The sequence below is a fragment of the Sarcophilus harrisii genome, chromosome 3 (assembly GCF_902635505.1).
Source record: "Sarcophilus harrisii chromosome 3, mSarHar1.11, whole genome shotgun sequence".
Lineage (NCBI taxonomy): Eukaryota > Metazoa > Chordata > Mammalia > Dasyuromorphia > Dasyuridae > Sarcophilus > Sarcophilus harrisii.
In genome coordinates, this window is record NC_045428.1 from 369,072,291 (window position 1) to 369,092,663 (window position 20,373).

A 20,373-nucleotide genomic window follows, 5' to 3' on the forward strand; every position below is an offset into this window, starting at 1 on the left:
TATAATATTTTAAAAGATAGCAATAAAAATTCCAAAACATGAATAGTTGCTACTCTAAATAAAAGGACATACATACTTTATTGTTAATTCTTTAATAATGTATTGATTATCTTAATTGTTCATTGATTGAAGTGTTTTTCTATTTTTATCACAACTTAAAGATGTTTTTTATTTTGTAAATAGCCCATTAGAGAAAAGATAGGAATTTTTTTAAAAAATTAAACCATTTCCTTTTTTATGGTTATTCTGATAAACAGTAAGCTTAGTAAAAGAGTAGACTAAATGGCTTTTAAACCATTTTTCAGCTCTAATCTATGATCCTAATAAGAGGGTAAGATAAAAATGATGGCTAAAATAAATCTTACAATTTTTCAATTTAGATTATCCATGCTAATCCTGTTTCATATTACAAATAATCAAGAATTGGCAATTCCTTAGGAACCCAAAGTGATCTGTCAGTTTCACTGTTTGACTTATTTTTATAGAATAACTATTTTAAAAGTTTATTCTTTCCAGTTCATATGCAAAAATCTATAATTTTTTTCATTTCAACATGTGATATTTTAAGATTTTATATAATTTTTCTCTTAACTCAGGATGTCAGAGATATCATTACCTTTGAGAGAAATTGGCATACCAAGTATAATTAATTTTTTCTTTTATGTTAGGGAAGTAAAATGCATGAGAAAAACTTTTATTCTTTTCTTCACTAATTCCTTAGTAAATAAATTTTCCCCAGGATGTCAGTTATCTTTTTTGTTACATAAAATAGGTTTTTGTTTGAATAACTAGATAATCTTAAAATAAAATTTCCCTATTGTAAAGTAATATAGTAAACATTGTTAAGATGCCAATAGGTATATTTTGATTTGGTCGAGATTGATTTTTCAATGATTCTTTATGAAAATAAAGTCCATAATTCTGTATTTCTTATGTTGCTTTCTTTATTTTCTTGAAGATCTCTTTATTACTTTCTTGAAAGTGAACATAATAAATTGTCAAACTCTCTTCACTCTTATGTGTATTACCAGCACAATATTAATAAAAATAATACTTTTATTTAACTCATTTTAATTAATGGCTACTTCCCAACAGAATTAGATTGACCATAAAGGTCAGGAGATTATAATTAAAAAAACAAAAACAAATCCTTTACAGAATTTGGAACTCAATTTTTACAACTGAAAAAAGGCATAGTTCCGATCTGGTCTGGATTAAAGTTTTCTTCCTTTAAAATTGTTAGTATAACCAAATTATATCATTTGTTAAAGTTCAAATTCCCTTATTATGATGCACAAATTGAAATTTCCTATTAGTGCTTCAGTTATTTTGGCAGCAAAAAAAATTACTTAATTATAATAATTAATAAACACTATTACAACTCCACTTGAAATAATTTTCAGCCTGTCCATTTTTGTCATAAATGTTTGCTAAGAATCCTCCTTTTAAAGAAAATTATTTTATTTTCAGTTCCACATTTTCTCCCTACCTTTAATAAGCCCTTCTCTAGCCATTGAGAAGGCAGAAAATACAATACTCATTACACGTATACATTATACAAAACATTTACATATTATGTTCAGAAAAAGAGATATGATTGAATTTGCAATCATTCTCCATTTCTCTTTCTGGAAGTAAATGGTAATTTTCATCATGTCTTGGATTCATTGTGAATTGATAAGATTTACTAAGTTTTTCACATTTGGAATATTTTTATAATATTGTATGTACCATGGATGTTGTTCTCTTGGTTCTGTTCTCTTCATTTTATATCACTTCAAATAAATTTCCTCTGAAACCTTTCCATTCATCTTGTTATCATCACAATGATATTCCATCATATTCATATACTATAACTTGTTCTGTATTACCCTAGTTGATGGCCATTTTTTCAGTTTCCAATTCTTTGCCACTACAAAAAGAGTTGCTATAAACATTTTTTACTTATGAGTCCTTTTCCTTCTTCTTTGATCTCTTTGGGATATATTAGATCTAGTAATGGCATTGCTGGGTCAATTGCTGTTTATAACTTTGATGTCATAGTTCCAAATTACACTCCAAAATGGCCAGACAAAAATATTTAATGTTTGAATATTAAAATTTCATTTAGCTTTTGAAATTTTTAGCTTTACTGTATAGAGCAAGCACTTTGGGATAATTTTATATTAAAGTTTTATTTTTAGATTTGTTTCATAAAGTTATCTTTCAAATAGTTTTATAAGGTCTCAGCTTGAGAAATTTTGGCAGGGTTTCCAGCCTTTGTCATATAACAGTGAAAATTCAAGAAAAAATGTTATTCATAAGACAAATGTATGGCTGAAAAACAAAATGTGCCGGTCAGTCAGAGTGAAGATAAGAAGATGGTGGTTTACATACTCTGATACCCATATAATGTCAAGAAAATATGAAGAAGATCCCCAGAACATTGGGCCCCCACTTTTGCCCAATGAGAATTTACTGACTGTCATGGACAATAGTTGTGCAAGTTGACAGGCATGATTAGGTTGCAATTTGCATCATTGGAGGAAATGTGTATATTGGTGAGATTTCACGTCTTTTGGAATATTGGATGAAGCCAGTCACATTATTGATAATTACATTTATGGCAGAAATTTAGCTGGTCATATCTGCAGTTTAATTTTTACTGATGTGTTGTTATAGCCTGGTATTATATATTAGACTCTGAATGTCTGGATTCTTCTTATTTTGGTAATTTGTATGTGTTTTATGGAATTGATGATTGATAGGGAAATTTCCTTAATACTTTCAGTGGAGCAAAGATTGGTTTTAAATAGTATAAAAATAAGTTCATCAATTAAGGTATTATAAAATTTAAAAATATTTGCCTGTCATTCACACTTACATAATAGTTGACAACAGTCAGCCAAAACCTCTTTCTTCATTTCCCAATCCCTAAAAAAATTCAAAAATTATTCTGAAACAAATTTTAATTTAGGCCTGGAATGAATTGTCATATAATTAGTCTCTGAGGTTTGTTTGTGTCTGTCTCTTATGTCTGTCTTTCTCTCCTCTTTCTCTTCTTGTCCTCCTAGTCCAGAAATTTGGGGTCTGACAATAGTTTAAAATAAACTGCTATTACTAGTCTTCTTTAGGGAAGTAGAAGATTTGCTTGCATAAGATAAATGATAGCAAATTTAACACACTGAATAAATTTTTTCATTGATAAGTTTCATAGGGAAATTTAGAAATTCATTTATATTACATTCATTTCATTTTCTATTCTTTTAACATTTATTTGTTTTCTATTTAGAAGACCATTTCTTTCAATCCCCAGTTTGTAAACTATTGTTCTAGTCATCCACTCTCTACCTCTAAATCTCCTCCTCTAAAATCTAAATTTCTAGGCTTTATCCCATATTCTTGCTGCCTAGAGTTTATCTATAATAGTTCTTTTGCTTATTCATTAGAGCTGATTCTCCAAAATTCTTTTGTTATTAAACCCAATCCTATTTGCTTGCTCAATATACAAAAGCAAAGGAGAGAAAAGGCTTTAGACATACATTTTCTTTGCTATGGAAAGGGAGGGGTGTTTCATATCATTGTGAAAGTGCTTTTCTCTATGTAGGGACTACTACTTTCAGTCTTATTGCTATTGGAACCATTGAATCAAAATAGCCACATGAAGAATTCTGATCAGATTTTGCCTAAACTAAATCCCAAAGGTTTTCTTTTAATTCTTGTCCTGCATCTTTTCATTTAATTCAGCAAGCAGCACCAGCCACCTCATTTTAAAAATAATTTGTTTTGGGCTTACAGTTTAATTTTCTTCCTTTTTCTTTAACTTGCCATATTCCTTCTTGATCTCCATTTATAACTATTCCTTTTCATTTTTTGCTAATCATGAGTCATATGTGGCTCTTATGCTTTAATCTTCTCTTTCTAGTCTCAATGTATCCATCCAGAAGTTTCATTGCCTTTTCAAAAGAAACCCTGCCTTGAGCTGGCTTTTCTTTCTTCATTTTATTTTTTGGTCTCAGCAACTCCCAAATTTAATTTTTATCACTATGCAGATGATCCCTTAATCTATATGCCTAGACCTGTCAGTCTCCTGAACTTTAATCCCACATCATCTGTTCATCTCTACCTAGATACCCCACAGATAATTACAAACCCAACATATGTAAAAAAAAATTTCCCTTTTATCTTGAGAGCATGCACATCCTTCTGGTTATTCAGTGGCCCAACTTTAGAATGATACTAGATTTTTTTTACTCTTCCATTTTCCCTATTATAAACAATTAACATTTATTAGTAATTCTACCTCTACAATATCTCTCACATCTGTTTCTTTCTCTCCTTTCACACAGGCTCTACCTGAATTCAAGTCTTCATTACCATTTGGCTATATGATTGCAAGTCTCCTAATTGGTCTCCATACTTCATGCTGAGTCTCTTCACTCATCACACAGTTGCCAGATGGCTATTTCTAAGTCATAGATGTGACTATCTCTCTCTCCTTCTCAGAAATCTTCAGTTGCTCCTACTGTCAAGAAGATAAAATACAAAATCCTTACCTTGCTACTTAAAACCCTCCATAGTCTAGCTCCCAACTTGGCTTTCCAGTTATTTTATACTATTCTTTCATATATCTTCTTTTTTTAAAGCCAAACCAGACTTCTAGCACTTCCACATAGATGGTATTCCATTTCTTGCCTTTGCACAGGCATAACTAGAATGCACTCTCCCTCATTTTCACCAATTTAAATTATTTACCTTCCTTGAAAGCAGAGATAGGTGCCATTTCTTATATAAGATCTATTCTATCATCTCCCCAGTTATTAGTTCTCTCTCCCTCTTCCCCCATCTCTGTCTGTCTCTGTCTCCCTGTCTCTCTGCTTTCTCTAGCTCTTTTCCCCATTTCTTTCTTCTCTTCTCTCTTAATATTACCTCATATCATTTAGTATAGACTTTGAATTTACTCATCTGTGTATATGTTGTATATCTCCAACTATATGTAAGCTCTTTGAGGAGAAAGGATTGCTTCATTTTTCTTTATATTCTAGTGCTAAAGCAATGCCTTGCACATAAGTGGGTGCTTAATAAATGTTTGTTGAATGAATACAGTGCCACACGCATGTTCAATAATATTGATTGATGTAGTTGATTCTTCTCTCTTATTCTTGTTCTTTCATTTTCTGTTCAGTTTCTCTGATCTGTATTTTCTTTCTCTTTACTTAACAGACAGTGTGGAGCATTCATTATTAAGACAATTGGGCAGCTCTAGTCCAGCTCAACTGATTTCTTGTCCAATGATCCTTGTGTGGCCGAGATCCAGCTTCAACGAACCGGCTAGAAGCTGCCCGTTGTGAAACTTAGGGTTAGTTGATACTTCACCATACTTGTTTTTCCAACTATAAGCTATTAGATATTATGAAGTTCTCCCTTTCACTTACTCCACAAAAATTAAGTAGTTGGCTATGGCATGTTGGTTTTTGTTTTGTATTAATCCAACTATTGTGACATTTTCTGTGATAAATGTTTTGTTTATTCTATAATAGCCATGCTGGGAACAGTGAATCATCTTTCCTTTTCACTACTTTGTGATATTTCTTTTCATCATAGACTTTTAGATTTTGAATGTTATTTTCGTCCTCTTATTTTTGCTTTAATACTTTGGATGGATGATAATAACTTCTCATTTACATTGGATTTTCAAATATATTTTTATGCTTTTTAGGTCATAAGGCATTATTTTAACCTTAGCCTGACTTGGGTCAATATTCCTGCCAATATACTTAGAAATTTTTTATTATCCTTTATCCAGATTTTAATGTTTACTTCTTTATTAGCCACTACTTGTTTCCTAATCTTTGACTTTCTTCATTTATATTTTTCTATTTCTATCATGATTTTCAGCAAAATTCTTACTTTTATGCCTCCTTCTGTGGTATTTTCCAAACATTTGAAAAATTAGTGTACCTTTTTAATTGATATTTTTTGTTCCTTTTTTGGGGAATACTCTTAATATTTGTAATAAGCACCAGAGCCATACTATACGATAAATCTGCTAGATGTTTAAATTTAATCATCTTAGACCCTCCTCCAGAATTCATTCAGTAGAATTATATTTTGCACACTTACTCTACAGAGAATACTATAATAGGCACTAAATAAGATATGCCCTTGTGCAAGTTTAGTTAAATACTGTTTTATGGGAAAACAATAATTCATAACCTATTAAAGGAACTCTTGAAGGTTTGAAGAACGTTCATTCTTTGAGGTAAATGGTATAGGTATCCCTTTGGTAAGTGAGGAAAGTGAATTTAGAAAGTCATTCTATGATGCAGACCCAAAGAATGATAGTTTAATACATTCTTGACATTTTAGAGTAAAAGTGAAATTTCTTTTGAGGATAAAAAGATTCATAGTTGTAAAGCTAGAAGGGCCCTTAGAAGTCATCTAGTCCAATTCCCTCATTTTACAGATGAAGAAACTAAAGCCAGATAGTTGGCATTTCTTGCCCAGGGTCACACAAGTAATAAATCAGCAGAGTCAGGATTTGAACCTAAGTCCTGTACCTCCACGTTCAATAATTTCTTCAACATACCCGTTATTTTATAAAAAGATGAACACTTTTGTGAATCCTAGGAGCATTTTTTATTCTGATTCTGGAGGCAATTTGACATATTAATATGAGGAAGTAAGGTTTAAGAAAATATTTATTTTCTAGAAACTGTAGAATAAATCATAAGTCAGTAAACTCAGACATTCAGACCTTGACGTTATGATTGATATAACCATATAAAATTCTCCTTAACTCTCTTTATCTCAGGAGGAAAAAAGAAAAGCATTGGTACTAATCACCTAAATCACCTAAAAATTGTTCCTCTTCATGTTCTACCCCCAGATATGCTTGTACAATTCACTATGTACATTTTAATTTTATCTTCACAACCACCCTGTGAAATCTTTTACAGATGAGTTAAACTTTAGCAAGGTTTAGTGACTGAATGACTTATAGTCACAAACTTTAAAAAATGCCAGAAGCAGGATTTGAACCCATGGCTCTCCAAGCCCAACTCTTTTTCCGCTATACCATGCTGCCTTTACTGAATATATTTGCCTGTTAAAGTTCTTTCACGGGAGACAATAGGATCTATGAATGTTTATTCCCAGAAAAATACAAGTGAAATAATGTTATTTCACTTTGCCTATTATTCTGAAATTTCAGAAATCATGTTCTTTTTGCTTTGCTTTCCACATTTGATGTATCAATATCAGGTAAGAAGGTGTCTTTTTTTTTTTTTCTTCACTTTAAATATTTGGCTGCAAGACACGTAAGGGTATTTTGGTCTTTATTTTTACTGCCATTTATGCTATGGAAATTTCTCTCTAATACCTCTGGTCTTGAAAACAAAAATTAAGAGAGTTTTAATATGGAAAACATTAGGTAGGACAGTGCCATATATCACTTGGGCAAAAATCCATTGATGATGTGAATTAATATAAATATGACAAAAATTCATTGATGATATGGATCAAAGATCTTGTAATAGTTAATACATATGTGTATCCTCCATGGATACGTTCATAGAATTTAGAAACTATCTTTAATTTGAGAAGCCGACCAAGACTTCAACATTTGTGTACAGCACCTGCAAATATTGGAGCATGTCAGCCTACCTTCTCCATCCCTTAGCTTGCCAGTCCAGAACCATATTACCTCAGAAGACAGATGGATTGGAGGGAGGGTGAGTGTGAATCTGTGGAGGAGACAAATTTGGAGAATTCCTCATTACAGATACTGTAAGAAACTCATTTTATTTTTCATTTATTTAGTATATCTTCTATAGAAGTTTTTGAAAATTAGAAAAAAGTATTCATTCTGAAAAAAAGAACAACTATGTTAAGATATCTGCCAGTTTCTGAATTTACATTGTTTTGTATTGATGATCATGACTCAAGTCTTTAATTCAGTAAATATTTATTGAATGCCTATGGACAAAATTATTTCATGATTGTTTTCTAAAACAATTACGCATATATGACAATGGTAATAATTTTACTACATGGATGATGAGAATATTCCCTTTTTTTGGCAGAACCTTCAGATAGAACCTGACTTTAAAATCCTGAAGTTTTAAGTTATAGTTCTTAATAGTTAATGTTGCTATAATGTTTAGTTTGTTTGATAGGCTTATTTTATATTCTGGAATACCCTCAAGACCTTTGCCCTTTTTAAATTAATGACCCTGGTAGACTAAGAATGGATGACTTGGAAAGAGAAATGTAATTTAGTACATAGTATAATTTATATCATGAATTAGTAGTGCAATATATGCAGACTATAAGTGAAGATATTGGTCAAAATGAAACCATGCTCCCCTGTAGGATAGACTTTTGCTTATAATAGTAAAGCTTGTAATAGTTAATACATATGTGAATGTCCTCTATGGATACGTTCATAGAATTTAGAAACTATCTTTAATTTTTTATAGAGGATATATAGGATTTTGCTTATAGGATAGACTAATTCTTTAGTAATGAAACTAATTTCAGGGCCCACACTAAAAATGAGTGTCTTGCTTTATTCTCTCTTAAGAATATATGTTTGTATATTCATATCTAAAGCTCATATTTAGAAAGTACTCCCAACCTAGAGAAAAAATTCCCTTTATGGGGAAGTAGATATTTATACATTTTCTTCCCTCATTTATAAACCCACATCTTTCTTCCCAAATTTCTTGAATTATTCATCCACAAAAGTGAAAAGGAACAATGTTTTAGGTTAACAGGAAAATGAGCTGAAACTGCTACTCTTACTTGCCTTCAGCATTAGCATTACCTTTTCCTATTTTTAAAAGCATCTCTAGTGTTTGCCAAAGACGACTACTTATGTAACCTTGAAATGTGATTTCCCATTTTGCTTCTCTTATCTGAAAAAAAGCAAAAGTCAAATTTAGTGACTCCTTTTAAATGTTCCCAGATCGCTTTGCATTGAGATTCTGATATCTTCCTGAAGAAAAGGTTTTGGTATTTTTAATGATATTTTTACTTTGGGCTAGTTCTGTCCAACAGACACACACACACACACTCTTTCACACTTTTTTCTGTTTGGATACTACTCATTTAATAATTTTGCCATCCACATGCATAAATGCCTAAAAAGATAGTTTGCATCCACATACATAAATGCCTAAAAAGATAATTTGCATTCCTTTCATATTTTTCTCTAAAAGCTATGGTATCAGTCATTTATTGAAACTATCTTGCACTACACACTATGTTTTTGCCTTACAGGCTATATAATATCTGTTCAGTTTAGCCTCATTTCAAATTGCACCATCCTTTTATTCTATTCTTTCTTTTCTCAACCAGCAAACAATAGCAATTTCAGATTGCTTCCAAGTACATTTGATAATATTTTCATTTTGTTTCTTTTCTCCACTAAGCAGTTCTGATTAAGTTTTTAATTTATCAGTTATATTTTATGCAAATTTCTTATATAGCAAAACTTAACAGATGCAGACATAGATTGTGTTCTATTCAACAAACATTTATTAAGCACCTGTTTTGTGCAAAGCACTGTGCTAGTATAAATTTTCTTGGAATGTGTAGAGTCTACTATTTTATACCAGTCAAATAACTATATTTTAGGATCTCAGTGTTAGTGATATTATTTTTTTAACCTCAATGCTTGAAACACTGATAGCAAAATTAATGTTAAATCTGAATTTTCTGAACATTTTACTTGTGTAATAAATTGAATAGCCCTTTGGATTTAGATTCTTGTTATACCATATTGCCCCTAACTATCTGTCAGTCTTCGAAAAATATACTGGTTTTCTTATATTTTCTAGGACCTAGTTTTATTAAGTCCTTTGCTTAATAGTGTACTTCTGATGTAGTAAAATTACGTGATCATGTATTATTTTATCATGTATTATGTACAGTATAGTACTGACCTTAATTTTGTATATCTTCCCATGGGCCCATGAGGATACAGCTATTAGAATTTAGTAGTTTTCTAAAGATAATCAAAGTCACTAGTCATCACTTTGGTAATTTTACCCTCATCTTTGGGAAGCTATAAGGATCTGAGGAATTAGAGAGCCAATGGCTTAAGCCCTAACTTCCCTCACACACACACCTCACTCCCCTCTCACACACACCATATGTCTTCTGCCATTTATTACAGATTTAATCTTTTAGACCTTCTGCCTAGGGATTACTCTCAGCCTCAAAAAAAAAAAAAAAAAGAACAAAAAAATGAATATTTAATTCTTATTTGAATTCCTTTTTTACTTCATGCTTCTCCATATCTTGCTTCTATTTAGGTGCAAACTCCTTAGTTTAGAACCCAAGATCCTTCACAGCCTGATAGTAGCCTACTTGACAATTTTATTTTCTACTTCTCTTTTTTCCTCTTCTTCCCAACTTCTCCACTCCCTAAGACAGACACTATTTTCTGACCAAAATAACCAGCTGTTACCCATATTTGACCCATATCTCCTTCATAATTGATTAGATCATCCCCCATACCTAGAATGCTTTCACTCTTCATCTCCATCTTTGAGAATCTACCTTGTTCTTTTTTTAAGCTCTTGAAGATTTCTCAGATCCCTTTTTAGGAAACTGATGTAGATTTAAGTCTCTTCTCTCCTGCCTCCACTCCAACCTTAAGAATATCTTCTTGATGGGATTCAGATTTATCTTAAATTAGGATGTTGATATCTCAACTGTCCTTTTATGGGAGATTTTAAATTTAATTACCATCTACTATTTTAAAAATACAAATGGTTTCCTTTCCTTTCAAAAGTAGATTTCACCTCCTAAATATTACCCTCACTGGTTTCTAGGACCTATTTTCCAGATACCTGTCAATCTTGCCCAAGATAGAAATTTACATGATGTTTCATGAGATATCTTAGAAGCCATTGTTTTAATCTCAGCTGCTATTTTGGATAATTATTATATGTTTATAGCTAGAATAGTTCTTTTTTCTTCATATATTTATTTAGGTGTCATTTCTCTCACATTCCTCTTCATTTTTTTGCACCCAACTCAGAAGGACAACCCAATGGTGGTTTTTACACTTGAGTGTTATTCAGCATCGTACTGTTCTGATGGTACCCCTTTTACCTCATTCTTAAATGCATGAAAAAGAGAACAGTAGATACTATCAAGCATATTCCTGTATTCAAGTTAGTATTAAAAAAACAAACAAGAATTTCTCTTATTTGACATGGACTTTCTCCAAAGTATACATGTTTTCTAACCTTTTTTCTCCTACATGATGGTACAGAAGTACTTCCTAGTTATCTTTCCATCATTACTCACTTTGAATATTACAGGTAGTCACAAGTTTATAGATGGATATTGTTTTATTATTTTTATTCAATAGTATCTTATTTTTCCAATTACATGTAAAGATAACTTTCAACATTCATTTTTATAAGATTTTGAGGGCCAGATTTTCTTTTCTCCCTCTTCCCATACCTTCCCATGCCCCAAGACAGCAAGCCATCTAATACGAGTACAATCTTTTTAAACATATTTCTATTATAGTCATGTTGTGGAAAAAAAATCAGAACAAAAGACAAAAACCACAAGAAAAAGCAAACAAAAAATAGTAAAATAGCATGCTTCAATCCACATTCAATCTTTATAGTTCTCTCTTTCTGGATGCAGAGGGCATTTCCCCTATCCCAATTGGGTCTATTGGAATTGCCTCAGATCAATGTATTACTAAGAAGAGCCAAATCTCTTATAGTTGAGCAGATGGCTATTATTTTCTAAAAATGCAAGTATTCACTGATTTATTTAAAACTTGAAGTGCATTTTCCCTTAGAACCACATCTAATGAATAAGATCCCATACATATCCACCAAAACTCATTTAACCCATAGTGTAATTTATTCATACCACAAGTCCCATCAAGGCCATGTGGTACAAAAAGGAGAAATGGAGAGGGAATTGGATACTGAGGTGACTGGGTAAATTTTCTTTGATATTTTCCCATTGCTTTTTTCTGTATCGATCTATACTAGTAGGGTGCATCAAGGTGGCTGATACATTCTTGTCTTTTAAAACAAGACTTTAAAAAAAAAAAAAAACTGTTGTTACTGTTCCAGTTCTGTTCACTTCACTATACATAATTCCGTACAAGTTTTCCTAATTTCTTCGAAGTTATTCTTTTTATTAAGACTTCAATTATTGGAACCAGTTTTAAACAGGAGTTATGTAACATACTCTTGAATCACATTATCTTTATTTCATTTTTCATAGTGATATTCTATGATGATTATTCAGAATTCTGTCCTAGATGCTTGCTTCTTGCCCAGATCTTTTCTTCTGGGCCCCCTGACCTATTCAGACTTTTTCCTGGGTCTTCTGATATTTTCTTCATAAATACCCCAGCTTATTTTAGTGTTTCCTATTGCTTGACCTCCCTGATCTTTGGCCCTGTTTATATCTGCCTTCTAAATCCTTGTTTTATTTGATTACTCCATAATCTGAAGATTATGACTACCTAGATTTGTCAGTTACTCTCTTATTCAACCAAATTCTTATGTTTGATTTCCACATAGCTTATAGTCCTCTAACAGAAGTCCATTGTACATTAGAAATGGAAATTGTATGTTCTACTGTATATCCATCAATAAGCATTTATTTAAAGTACTTTCTGTATTTCCGGCACTGTACTGAGTGCTCGAGGTACAGAGACAAAAATTAAACTAGTCTATATTAATTTCCAGATAAAAATAGCCCAAAAGATACACTTAGATAATGCAGCTTTAGTGTTTTGGCACAGAAGTACTTACGAAGAAGCTTTATATAATGGGAAATGCGAGTGTAGGAAAAAAAACTTTGACATTAAGACTACAGAAAACTCTTTAAGTCACTCAGATGTCTTTGCAGAATGTTTCAGTAGACGATTGATATCCACATGAATATTCAGTGTAACAGAATTTAATAGGTTTTTTGTGTTAATAAGGTATGTGAACTTCAGAACTTCTTATTATATTTATCAGTTCCTGTTCTGGGCAATTATTTATGTAAAAGTTTACAGTATTGAAATAAGTTTTCTCATGCAAATCTATATGTATTAAGAATCTATAAGGCACCATACAAGGGTTTTTTTTTCTAATTCTAGTATACTACTTATAAAAGAGGCTCCAAACTTTAATTTAAAAAAATAACAACAGGGAATTGGATAAAGCTTTCATAGGATCCATATGTCATATAATCAGTGAAGAGAATCTGAAATGTTACCTTCTACCTTCTCAGCCTGGCACAGGAAGTGGAATAGATCTAATTAGTCATTATGTCTCTAAGAAGATCCTACTATAACCTGCCTCCTTATGTATGATTCTCTGAATAATAGTTTCCTGAAGCCACATCAAGTCTTCATAATTTCCCTTTTTCCCTCCCACAAGTCAGGAAATCCTTTCATAACTGGAAATGTATTTATTTGTGATATTGTGACTTAATACTTTATGATTTTGAAATATCACATATGAAGTACAGCATCAAAATAGAATCAAAGGTTAGTGCAGAGAGGTGTGCTAGGGTCTCTTCAACAGTCGTACTGACTTTTATGTTTGTTCATTCAGCAAATGGCTTGTTGAATACCTGGCATTATGCTAGGCACCAAAAGGAAATTTTAAAATGAATCTATTTATTAAATCATTTCAGTTTCATCAGGCATAAAATCTAGCTGTTGGTATTAGGAAAGAGATGCAAATATCAATTATACTGTTAATTATACAAGTGTAAATTAATTTCAAGATCTTAGTAGATTTATCTATATTCTTATCCAACTGTTGACTAATTTTTTTCAGTTAGGCTCAAAACCTTAGAGCCTGTTTATCTTTTCCCTGTCTTCATCCCAACAAAAACAGTCACTAAGTCCTGTCAGCCCTATCTAACAATACTTCTTACTTATCTCCTTTCTCTTCCAACAACTACCACTTTCATTCAGATTCTAATTATTTCTTACCTGGACTAATTGAGTAGTTTCTTAAGCTTTCTTCCTTCTTCCATCAAATCATGATTTAGAATTAGACTTACAAAACATCTAACACAACACCCTCATTTTCCACATTAGTAACTGAGGCCCAGAAAAGTAAAGTGATTTATTATACAGATGGTAAGTAGCAGAGCCATTATCCAAATCTTAGGTCATTTGACTCCAAATTTAGGACTCTTTTTAAAATATATGTAGGTTTGAAAATTATATATAATAATTAGATCCTCCTTGGTGAGATAGGTGGCAATATCATTCTCAGTTTACAAATGAGAAAACCAAAGCTCAGTAAGTCATTTGTGCAATTACATGGAAAGGAAGGAAGTATAAGATTTTAACTCACTTCTTCCTGAATCTAAAATTAGCACCATTTTGTTTACAGATTAATCTTTCTTCTACACAAAATACCTTTGACTTGGAGATCTTCCAATGTCTATTGAATAAAATCTAAATTGCTTAACATGGCTTTCTAGACTCTCCACAATTGATATGGTTCCCATCTGCCTTCATACAATATCTGCTCTTCACATATGCTGTGCTCCAGCCAAATCACTTTTCTTGCCTCTGCCCAGGCCTTTATGCCTGGAATATCCTTCCTATCATGTGTTCATCTCTTCCTATTAAGATCTTCAGCATCCTTCAAGGCCCAATTAAAATATCACCTTCTCTGGAAAACTTTCTTTGGTTTTTTCCACTCCCCAGGCAGAAATAATCACTCTTCATCTCTTCTAAAACTTGTTTTATATGTCTCTTGTGCATTAACCACATCCAATTTTTTGTTCTCTTCATATATAACAGGTGTTGGATTGGAAACACCCTCCATAGAGTACTGAGTTGTATCCCTGAAAGTGGCCAAGGTGTAGGCTCAGCACTCCATGATGTACTACAACTATCACTACACATGTATTCATTTATCTTATCTCCTTTAATAAATCTAAGCTTCTTGTGGATAAGCATTGTGCAATTAAAGTCTTGATTTTCTTCGGCCTTTCAGCACAGTCAAGCGCATACGAGGTATTTTATAAATGTTTGTTGAATGAATATAATTAAATTGGTATAAAAGTATCCAAAATCTTATCTTGATAAATATGACTTTAACAGTCTTGATGTTAATTTTATGCTTCAAAACTCTATCATAGTATGGCCGACCATATTTTTTACATTTCAAGATAATGTTTCTTACATATTGTTTTAGTTTAAAATACCTTCATATGCATTAATTCTTTGGGGGTTTTATGACAGATAGAGTAGATATCCCAAGACATGAGAGAAAAACAAGTTTCAAAGAAGTTAGGTGATTTGTTTAAAGACACATATTTGTTATATATCAAACTCAGAATCAATATTATTAAATTGCTCCTATATGTAAAGCTAAGCATTTTACAATTAATTTCATTTGATCTTCATAACAATTCTGAGAGGTAACAGCTATTATCATTCCTATTTTACAGTTTTGAGGGAACAGAGGCAAGCAGAAATTTAAAGATTTGTTTGGGGTCACATGACTAAGTATCTGAGGCCATCTGAATTTAGGTCTTCCTAACTCCAGGCCCAGCACTCTACCCACCTGCCTCACAATCTGGGTTATTACGATGCCATAATCCAACATTCTTTCCACTAATCTATGTATTTTTTAAAAATCTAGCCCAATAATTGATTAGTATAGAAAGCTCCTGATGAGGAGCTCTACCAATGCAGATCTGAACCCACTTTTCAACTTAAAAGAGTTGCCTGAGGGCCCTGAGAGGCTAAAAACTTTGCCCAAGATCATCTATCTAGTACATATTCAAAACAGAACTTGAATTTGGATCTTCTGCTTGAATTAAAATAAAATCATAAATGTTTAAGATCTGTGAGACCTTAGCAGCTATCTTCAACTCACCCCAAAAAAAAGAAAGTCCACTGATCATACCCAATAAATAACTGGCCACTGCAAAAAGACCTCTAATTAAGGTAGAACCTGAGACAGCCCAAATTTGCCTTTTTGTAGATTTCTATCTATTGCTGTTGCTTCTGATCTCAGAGGCCAGAAAGAACAACTGTTAATTCTTATTGTATTTGAATAACTCTGAATCCTGTATTCTTCAGACTAAATATCTCAGATTCTCTTAACCAATTCCCATATGCTATGGACTCAAAGGCCTTCATCATCCTTCTTGCCCCATTGTAAAAACACTCCAGTTTATCAATGTGCATCCTAAAATGAACATAAAACTTCAGATTTGGCCTAGCCAAGAAAGAGTACAAAGGATTATCAACTTATTCTGGAAGACAAGTTTTTCCTAATGGATATCAAAGTCATCATTGCTGCCATATTGACTCAACTGTAGGAGGCCCTTTCAAGGTGGTTTAAAAAATCTTAAAAAATCACTTTTGGCATCACCATGTGCTACTTTCACCAAGTCACTAGAATATTTTGATCTCTAAAGTATCAGAAAATGGTTATTGGTATCAGAACATTTGAAAATGTCTTATCTAAAGGGATGTTTATTGAAACAATTGAAATGTTTTTAAATGGAGAAAAATTAATGTAATTATCAAGTAATCATTGCCTGTAAACATAGACATGAGTAGCTATGGTTAGAGTAATAAGGATAGAATTCTTCCAGGGTTGGCCATTAAATCATTTATAGTTGCAGTATACATATTTAAGTATTTAAGTATGGTAGGATTTCCCTTTCACAGTAAAATGTAAGTGTCTAAAGTAGGATTTAAACATAGGTCTTCCTGACTCCAGGCCCTACATTCTGTCCACTTTTAAGCTGTAATAATTGCTGCTTCATAATATTAATATCCTCACCACCACCACACTGATAGATTAGGTACCCTTCTTAACAGTTAAACTTAATTGCTTAAAAATTTTGTTTTAGAAGAATTTGACATATGAGAATAAACAGATAATTAAAATAATTTTTATTATAAACAGATCAAATCATGATACATTCCTCACAACTCTATGAAGTATATAACTGAAAGTTATTGTGGTGTTCATTTTAATGGAACTATGGCAATTCTTGATGGAAAATTTTTTTTTAATTTTGTGAGACAAGGTACTTTAATATATAAAACTTATCTTAGATAGCATAAACCTAATGTAAAATATATCTTTAAATTTGTTTCTTTTCTGGTTAAAAACTGCTGTATAGTTCTGAAATTATATGAATGAATTGTCCAGAAAGCTACACAAATTGCAAAACTTTTTAGGCAGAAAATTATATGTAGCTAACAGGTATTCCAGAATAAAGTGCTTTTAAGATCTTTTCCTGAATCCTTTTTAAGGATTGTTGAAACTAGTTAACTCCTGACAATTTCAGTAATGTCCATACAATGGTTTGCCTGAAAAACTACTAGAAGTTATATCAAGTTTTATAATCAACTAGCATCTTTTTTGAAAGATATAAATTACTTTGCTTTACTAATTTAAATAGTCAATGCCCTCCATTATATCAGTTGTTAAATGGAGCACTTTTAGAATTATTTCGACTTTTAAAATATTTTAGAAGTACAATTTGATAAATTACTATTGTGTATTCATTCAACATTAGAAAGTTGTTTTTACTGGAGCACCACTTAAATAGTTTTTCCCTACCTTTACATATAAAAATTATATTGGATCTCACTGCTACCTTTTGAGTCCACAAATACCTGATCTCAGAAAAATAGTGATAGCCTGAGCATATTATTAGATTTCAGAGATTTTTGTTTCTAAATTTATAGGCTCCTTTCCCTTCTGTTTTCATTTGGTACATAGTAAATGCAAAGCATGCCTTTTTGATTCCTGAGCAAAAAATTATCTGTGCCAACCCTCAGTTGGATCAAATTGAGCACCTCTCATTTAGATTACATGTTATATATCACTGTGCTAAGTTATTATTCATAAGGCCACAAATAGTAGGTAATTTTTTCTTTATGTAATGTGACTGTCCAAATATGACATAAAATAATAGAAAGGATGCTATAGTGGATAAAGAGTCCTGGAAGAAGGAAGCCCTGGGTTCAAATTCTGCCTCTGACACATACTAGCTGTATGATCATGTACAAATCATTTAACCTATTAATGCCCTGAGCAACATTGTAAGACTATAATTGGAGAACGGGTTGATGATCTGTTATTGTTAAAAATAGTTTCTACACAAAAAAAGTTTCTGACCACACTAATAAAGTCAAGAGACCATCCATTCTCTTTCCTCCCCTCCCAAAAACAGTATATAAAATAAAATGTTCATTTTTTTTTTATTTTTGAGTTCACTGAATGCAAATTATATTGTTCTAATATTTATAGATTGGGGGAAAAATCCTTATTTTTTTTTAATATCATGATAGGAACCAAGGTTACATTCTGTGAGAAGAAGTTTTTCTCAGCCTTCATCTGTGGGACTGAAACCTCGATATACCCGAAGCCCTCACTTTCATCCTAGGAAAGAATTCAGAGCAGAAGATTCAATTCTTACTCCACCTTCTTCTACTGACTCTGTTAAGTAAAATCTTGGCTATTATACCAAACACTAAATAGCTACTAGCTCCATATGTGGTTTGGTACTGAGTTAATGAATGTGCCTAAGTTAAAGGTGTCTTTGCTTTTGTAAAGGGAATAAAAGGAATCTTGCAATTCATTGCTCAGAACATTAGAGGTGCAGGATAAAATCATGGTTTCCTTTATTAATTCATAAACATTTATGGTAACATATACTTAAATCTGATAAGTAGAACAGAGGCTACAGCTACAAGACAGTACATGTCTAGATTAAAAAACTGAAATTTGAGTCATCTGGATATTTTATCTACTTGATTCCTCATACACAAATATTTTAGAAACCTCTAAGTGATTAAATTTCTCAGTTTTCATCCAGATGTGTTTTATATTGTATAAACACAACCACAGTGTATTAAAGCAGTTAAGAAAAACTGTTTGTAAGATAGGCTGGGCTCAAAAAGGCCATATCTTGATATAGAATATGTTTAGATATATACTCATTCTCATATTATCCAGTTTCACTATATTTAAGTTTTTATGTATGTTTTGTCTATTTTAAATATTTTGCTAAAATATCTAATATTTTTCATTTATCATTTGAATTCTTATCCAAATATATCTTTTAAATAATTTATATTAAGAATTTTAGAGGTCTGTCAGGTAAGGACTATTTGTTTCATACTATATTCCATGGCCAAAGCTGACATTCTTAAAATACAGTTAATAATACATGTATATTTATTACTGATCCTCTTGTCACTGATATATATGAAGTGTAAGTGTTTTCTGGCATCTCTGCAGTTTAAATATTTTATACCTATATATGCAACATATATATATGTGTGTGTCACATATATATGTAATATATATACGTATTATATCTTGAGAGAACATATATATATATATTTCTTTATTGAAAGTAAATCATCCACCTGTCTATGCTTTCATGTCTTGGCTTATAAGACTTACAGTTTTAAAAAATAAATTAGTCTTGAATTTAAAAAAAAAAACACTGAATTTTCTATTTAACCTTTTAAAATAAAATTTAGGATCATCTGTTAATGTAGTATGGAAGAGTTGATATTTTTTATAAAATGTTAAACTGTCTTTTAAAAATTTACATCAGTTTAGGTACATCTCAGCTGTTCTTAGGAGAAAACATTATCTTCCTCTTAAACAAAATTAGGTTCTTATAGAGTGGGCATTATAGCAACAGTGGTTATATAAATTAATAATATTGAAATTGTTGTTTTTATAATCCAATCTAATATTTAATGAAATTATATTATACTATGTGTTAGAGTCAGATATTCTCAACTATATTATAATTTTTTGTCCACTCTATTGCCTAAAGCTATTTTGCAGTCTTGTTGAACAGGAATAAATATCCCAAAAGGTAAATCGCCCAATTGTTATAATTTAGGACAGTTTTTTATCCTCTTTTATTGCCCCATTTGTCATGTAGGACAATAAACTGTCTATTGATGTATATAATTTGTTGGGGATGTCAATTTAATGTTTTGGAATAATATACTTCAGCTGAACACTAAAATTTAGCAATGTAGGAAAGTTCAAGCGTATTTTGGCACATCCTAAAGCCACTCCATCTATGTGTACATGTTTTCCTTTACTGTAATTATTTGTAAGAACAATATCCTGTGTAGAAAGTCTTGTGTTCTGATATTAGAGCCATATTCAAAATATCATGAAACAGTATATTTACTCCATTTGTCTGGTATTTGCAGGATAAGTTTTAGTCCTTTTTCACATTTCTAGCTTATTAAGTATATACCAAGGCATGTAATGTTCTAAAAATGTTGTAAATTATAGGTCCAAGAGTAATTGTATTCCAAAAACATTTACATTTGAAGTATTTTCTAATTTCATGAACAATTGTGCTATTATTTAA

At 31.4% G+C, this 20,373-nt stretch overlaps 1 protein-coding gene across 22 annotated transcripts in view; it reads left to right on the forward strand.

Annotated features, from left to right (window-relative positions):
• Positions 1-20,373, forward strand: part of BOLL (boule homolog, RNA binding protein) — a 199,027-nt gene that overhangs the window by 159,677 nt on the left and 18,977 nt on the right. For 6 of the 22 annotated variants that reach the window (XM_031960244.1, XM_031960238.1, XM_031960239.1 and 3 more), the window contains exon 13: positions 18,314-18,463. In XM_031960244.1, coding sequence (XP_031816104.1) covers positions 18,314-18,463 — 150 coding nt within the window. Of the gene's footprint in view, positions 1-4,328; positions 4,461-5,202; positions 5,339-7,613; positions 7,768-14,788; positions 14,983-18,313; positions 18,600-20,373 lie in introns of those variants that run through there. The other 16 variants (XM_031960240.1, XM_031960249.1, XM_031960237.1 and 13 more) reach the window with 12 other exon arrangements.